This window comes from Mastomys coucha, unplaced genomic scaffold (genome assembly GCF_008632895.1).
Source record: "Mastomys coucha isolate ucsf_1 unplaced genomic scaffold, UCSF_Mcou_1 pScaffold12, whole genome shotgun sequence".
Lineage (NCBI taxonomy): Eukaryota > Metazoa > Chordata > Mammalia > Rodentia > Muridae > Mastomys > Mastomys coucha.
In genome coordinates, this window is record NW_022196894.1 from 30,822,874 (window position 1) to 30,829,798 (window position 6,925).

General features: G+C 43.7%; 1 protein-coding gene across 1 annotated transcript in view; it reads left to right on the forward strand.

Moving 5' to 3' along the window:
• Positions 1-530: 530 nt before the first annotated feature.
• Positions 531-6,925, forward strand: part of Osbpl11 (oxysterol binding protein like 11) — a 72,484-nt gene continuing 66,089 nt past the window's right edge. Inside the window, exon 1 of the mRNA XM_031363702.1 lies at positions 531-746. Within this exon, the coding sequence (XP_031219562.1) occupies positions 550-746 (197 nt within the window). The 5' untranslated portion in view covers positions 531-549. The remainder of the gene's footprint in view (positions 747-6,925) is intronic.

Below are 6,925 nucleotides of genomic sequence, written 5' to 3' on the forward strand. Positions count from 1 at the left end.
TTTTCTAATACAGCTTTGAAAAGCGAATGTTGCTGACTCCTGGGTGTGCAGTGCCATATTTTTAGGTTGACCGGCATCCAGCACAAAGGCGTTGGGACAGGGAGGAAGACACTGCAAGAGTACATCTCATTTCACCCAAATGGGAGCACGGCAGCAGCTCCTCTTCAACGCCCCCCCCTCTCCTCCCAAACACAAGCACCAGCCCCCCTCTGTTTCTTTAACTCCCACGACACTACAAGTGCTTTGAGCTTGGCAGAGGTTCTTTCAGGGCAAAGCTGTTCTCTTGGAGCCCAGCAGCGGAATCATTCCTTCCGGGCTGGGAAATTGCTAAGGAGTTTCAGCTCACGTGTGAACAGGGAGGGGTAGAATGTGGGCTCCGATGAATCGCCGTTGTTTTTCTAAGACAGTACATTGTTGTGAACGTGAACGTGACGTTTCCTCCCTAGATCCTTTTTCAGATTACTGACAAACCCCCTACCTCCCACCCTCCACCCCCCCATCCACCCACCCCCACCCCCGCTGCCCCCGCCAAGATACTGCCTTCCATTTATGAGCTCCACATTGCTTCGCAAACCCTCTGCTGCTGCCTTTCTGCCACAGTTTCTCTGTAGCCTTTCTTCATCGTCACCCCAGGTTTCATGCTATCATAGTTTAAAGCTCACAGAGAAAGCAAGTGTTCTTGTGCTTCAAGGAAACAAGCCACCCTTCTTCCATCCCTGCTCTGAGCGTCTCAGCTGGAAGAAAAGGTAGATGCATCATACTAAGTACTTTATTTTAAGAAAGAGTTTACTTTTATGTATGTGTGTCTATGCTGGTCAGATGTGTGTGTGTGTGTGTGTGTGTGTGTGTGTCTGCCAACTTGACACAAGCTAGAATCATGTAGGGGGAGGGCACCTCATATGAGTAAAGGCCTCTATCAGTGTGGCCTGTAGGCAAGTCTATGAAAGTATTTTCTTAATTAATGATTCATGTGGGAAGGCCCACTGTGGGAGGTGTCATCCCTGGGCAGGCAGGCCTTGGGTACATTAGCAAGCTATGAGGAGCCACCCAGTAAGAAGCATTCCTTCCAGGGCCTCTGCTTCATTTTCTGCTTCTAGGTTCCTGCCTTTATTTCCTAGCCACTGTCATCTTCAGTGACAGAGGATGTGTAAACCAAATAAATCCTTTCCTCCCCAAGCTGCTTTTGATCATGATTCATCACCGCAATAGGGAGCAAAGTAACAAGCTGTGTGTCTGTGTAAATGTACACCAGGGTTCCCCGAGAGACCAGAAATGGGTGTTGATCCCCTGAAGCTGCAGTTTCAGGCAGTTGTGAGCATCTGATCTTGTGTGCCGGGAAAGGAAGTCAGCTACTCAGCAAAAGCATCAAGCACTCTTACCCATGAAGCCATCTTCCCTAACCTCCTGTGCTAAGCACTTTGTACAAGTCTAACTATTCTCAGAAGAGGAAACCGAGAAACTTGCCAAAATAGTTTGCTCAGATCACACACAGTGAGGGGCAGTGCCACCGAGTTTGCAGCCTGAGTTTTATTTATTTGTTTTTTTTTCCTTTTGGTGTTGGGATTAAATTCAAGGCTTTGCACAGGCTAGGCAAGCACGAGATGCTGTGAAGAAAACAAAAATGTTGGAGGCATAGCTCAGTGGTACAGCACTTGACTTGCATGCACAGGCTCTAGTCTCAGCCTCCAGCCCCATAAACATACACTCGCCATAAATACACACACATACACAAGTGCATGCACACACACATACAATAGTGTGTGTACACACATGCACATATGCGCTCACATACACATACCATTGGAGAAACAAAACTAAACAAATCAAGGTAATAGATAGAAAAGTATAAGAATGGGTGCTTTTATGAAGAATGGCAAGGGAAGGGTCCTGAGGGATGCTTCCTGGATAAAGGCTCTTTCAGTAGGCCTGAAGACCTGAACTCCATTCCCAGAACCCACATGGTGGAAGAAGAAATGACTCCTGCAAATTGTCCTCCCCACCTCTCTTTCTCACCTCTCTCTCTCTCTCTCTCTCTCTCTCTCTCTCTCTCTCTCTTTCTCTCTCTCTCTAAGAAAAGATGAGTGACCTTGAAGCTGAGGTGACTGTGTCCCTGCATGTTCACCAACCGCACATACTGATGCCTCCATATAATGTTATTAGGATCCTGCACCTGCAGAGACATCTAGTGTGTTTGCAGAGCTGACCTGCAGAAATACAGGACCTGGCTGGATGGTTGGAACAACAGGAATGGCTTTTCTCATAGCTTGGGAGGGTGGGTGGAAGTCCAGGACAAAGGTGCAGTGTGTTTGCTTTCTGGTGTGGGCCCTCTTGCTAGCATACATAACTGTTTCCTTCTCATGTCCTCAGATGGGAGGAGATCTAGCTTTCTCAGTCTCTTCCTATACAGTAACTCCTATGACAAGGACAACTGTCTACACTAATTCATACCACCTGATTTAACTGTAATCTTGTCTCCAAACACCATCTCACGGAAGGGAGAGTTAGGGCTTCAACTTTCTGTGAGAATGAAGACACAATTCAGTCCTTCACAGAGATGTTCCTACTTGACAGATGAGAAAAAAAGAGATCCAGAGAGGTTTATTGGATCCCTTGCCCAAAGTCACATGGGCAGAGCTCATGTCAGTTTTACTTCCTGAAGCCACAATGAAGCTTCTCCCACAGGAAAGGAGACTCAGATCTACTGGCCAGGAGGATTGCTACGGAAGGTACCCTAACCTCCCAGCGTCGGGCATCCCTCTGAGGGTTTCGGAAGAGTGCGTTCATCTTCCTTATTCAAATCATATTTCCCTCCTCCTTGGACACTGACTGAAGGTCATATTTAGACTCTAATACACAATAACAAACAAAACAAATATCCAGCTGGGCCTGGTGGAGCAGGCTTGCAATCCCAGCTATGGGGGATGTTGTGACCAGAAATCACAAGTTCAAAGTTAGCCTTGGCAACTTAAGACCTTCGAGGTCAAATAAAAAGAAAAACAGGGCTGAGGGTATAGCTCAGTTGTAAAGCACGTGCTTAGCATGTCTGAGGTCCTGGGTTCGATCGCTGGTATCGCAGCCGAACAAAACAAAGCCCAAATCCATGCGAACAGTTTCTCTGGTTCTGATTCCACAAGGGTCTCATCCTAACTTATCCTGGTAAGCTTCTTATACAAAACAAGTAGCATTCGAATTGTACTCGCCTGGCCTGACACCGGTTTTCCCGGTAACTGCATTCCATGGTGGGTCTGGCTCCTGGATTGACATATTCCTCATCACACCTGCTTTGACTCCACTATCATTTATGACCTACTTTTGTATAATTGCCTGCTATTAATAACCAGTCCCCCCTTTCTCTTTCCTTAAAATCAACTCTCTATAAACACTTAGAGTTTATTTTTCTAACAAACAAGGTCTCACGTATCCCGGTCTAGCCTCAGACTCATTATGTGGCTAAGGATAACCTTGAATTTCTGGTTCTCTTGTCTGACCTCCTAAGTGCTGGGTTACAGGGGTGCCACTACCCCTGGTTTATGTGGTGCTAAGGGTAGAACCCAGGGCTTGTTAGGCAAGCACCAACTGAACTCCATCCCCAGACTGAGCAATTTAAACAACAGATTTACTGAGCTACTGTCAACTCACGCCTTTAAAGTGTACAGCAAACAACTAAGTGGCTTGAGTATTTTCATAAGATTGGGTGACCTTCATTCAGTACTATCTGATACTAAAATGATTTCATTATTACACACACACAATAAAAAGCCTCTTCTTTTTTATCCATTCCCCTTTTTAGATTTGTTTTTTGTTTTTTGTTTTTTTGAGACAGGGTTTCTCTGTATAGCCCTGGCTGTCCTGGTACTCACTCTGTAGACCAGGCTGGCCTTGAACTCAGAAATCTGCCTGCCTCTGCTTCCCAAGTGCTGGGATTAAAGGCATTCTCCACCACTGCCTGGCAGGAGATTTTTTTTTTTAAGATTTATTTATTATTATAAATAAGTACACTGTAGCTGTCTTCAGATGCACCAGAAGAGGGTGTCAGATCTCATTACGGGTGGTTGTGAGCCACCATGTGGCTGATGGAATTTGAACTCAGGACCTTCGGAATAGCAGTCAGTGCTCTTAACCACTGAGCCACCTCACCAGCCCGATTATTTTTATTTTAAATTCTGTGTGAGAGTGTATGTGTGTATCTGCGTATGTGCATGCCACATGTGGACAGGTGCCTACAGAGGCCAGAAGAGGGCCCTGGATCCTCTGGAGCTGGAGTCGAGGTACTAAACTTAAGTCTTCTGCAAGAGCAGCAAGCACTCTTGACCACGGCCATCTGTACAGCCCTCCTCCCTTTTCTTAGCTCCAGGCAACCAGTAATCTGCATTAATCTGCATTTTGGCTTCTAGGGCTTATTTATTCTGGGTATCTCCTTTAAATGGAAGCACACAGTATGTGACCTCCTTGTGTCTTCTTTCACTTAGAATAGTAAATATGTTCAATGACCATCTTTGTTGAGCATGTATCAGGTCTTCTTCATTAACATTTGTTTACTTAATTAAAAAAAGATGTGTATGCCTGTGTGTCTGTATGTGCAGGTGATACCTCAGAGATTAGAGGTATCATATTCTCTTGGAGTTGGAGTTAGAGGCAGTTTTGAACCATGTGACATGGGTCCTGGGAACCAAACTCTGGTCCTCTGTAAGAGCAATGTGGTTGGTTCTAACCACTGAGCTATACCTCCAGCCCCCATCCTTTTAAAAATGATTAAATGTTCCATCATATAGAACATTTTTTTCCTTTTTTCTTTTTTTCCAACACAGAGTTTCTCTGTGTATAGCCCTGGCTGTCCTGGACTTGCTTTGTAGACCAGGCTGGCCTAGAACTCACAGAGATCTTCCCACTTCTGCCTCCTGAATGCTGGGATTAAAGGTGTGCACAACCACGCCTGGCTTACATTTTTCATTTTTAGTGATAATATGTAAGATACTCCATATCTTTAACACTGATTATTAATTAACTAATTAACTAATTAATTCAGAAGACTCATCATGTAGCTCTGGCTAGCCTGGAATTCACAATGTAGACCAGGCTGTCCTTGAACTCACAGAGATCTGTCTACCTCTGCCTCCCAAGTGATGAGATTAAAAGCTGTGGCACCATGACCCACTTGGGTTTTTTTTTTTTTTTTTTTTTTTTTTTTTGGTACAGAATCTCAGATAGCTTAGGCTGGTCTTGATCTTGTATCTTGTATGTATCTAGGAATGATCTTGAATTTTTGGTCCTCCTGCCTCAACTTCCTAAGTGCTGGGATTGGCAGCAAGGGCTACCATTTCTGGTTGTTTTTTATTTATATTCCCTTGATGATTGATGATGTTTAGAATGATGTTTAGATTGATGATGCTTTAATTACATGTATTTACATGTAATTATATATACATATACTTATATACACACATGCATGTTATATTATAAATATATGTATATAATATATAATATACAGTATGCATAGATTTATAAAAATTAATATGAAATTATGGACTCTTGTAGACATTTCAGAGTAATGCTCATTGAAATCTTTTGTCCATTTTTAAAGTTGGATAATTGTGTGTGTGTATATGTGAGTGTGACTGAGTATGTGAGTTTATTATGTGCACTACATATGTGTAGATGTTCTTAAAGGGCAGAGGAGGGGGCGTATCCTCTGGAATTGGCACTACAGTCAGTTGGGTTCTTGACCACCCGATATATGGCTGGGAATCAAATCAGCCCTGCAAGTGCGGTGATCAAAGGAGTTGGTGAGCTGTCTCTCTAGCCCTGGGTTTTTAATTGCTTAAATCTGAGTTGTAAGAGCTTTCTATATCTTCTGGATAGAAGCCCTTTATACATGGTTTGCAAATATTTTATCTACTTTATGGATTATTTTTCATTTTCTTCATGGTATGATTTGAAGGACAGAAGGTTTTTTTTTTTTTTTGGTTTTTCAAGACAGTGTTTCTCTGTAGCCCCAGCTGTCCTGGAACTCACTATGTAGACCAGGCTGGCCTCGAACTCAGAAATCCACCTGCCTCTGCCTCCCAAGTGCTGGGATTAAAGGAGTGCGGCACCACTGCCTGGCGAGATTTTTAATTTTCATGAAGCCTATTTTAAATTATTTTTCTTTAGTGTTTTGCTATTGTACAACAACAAAACTTTTGCCTAACAAGAGACAATAGAGATTTATTAGTTTTCTTAGGTTTTACAGTATTAACTTCTAAATGCATGTTTTAGTCCATTTTGAGTTAATTTATGTAATTATATGAGGCAGAAATGTCCAGTCTCATCACTGTGCATGTGGTTATCCAATTGTTCCAGTACCACTTGTTGAAAGGACTATCGCTTTAAAAACTCTTAATCAGTCACAGGCCCTCCTAGTTAAAAATCTTCCATGACATTCCACTTGTTAGACCTGCTGCTTGAAGACCAGGTCGGTCTAAAGGCCAGATATGGCAGCCTTGGGAAAATCAGGCCAGGCTCCCCTAAAGTCTGTCCTTGAGATAAAAAATGACAGACACCACTTATGGCTGGAAAACAAATCCAGTTTTCCTCCCTGGAAACTGAAAAAAAAAATAAGTTTAAGGTCCTACCTGGTGCCTGCCTCTGTGCCAGGAGTCAAGTAGGAGGCCAACTGTCACAGTGTGGAAATCCTGCCACACTTACTTAGAGAAGTAAGAGATCTCCTTTTTTCTGGGATTTGAAGGTTTTCCTTTAGGACCCCATCATGTGGGGAGCTCTATCTCCTAGCAGTTCCTTCCTGGACCTGAAGGCTTTCTTTCTGCCTACAGGGTTCCACCATGAGGTCTGTGGCATGATCCTCTATCTCTCTCCCCTATTGCTCTTCTCTTCTAGGCCCAGTCACACCTTCCCTGAGCTGTGAGTCTGTCCCTCACCCCCCCCCCCC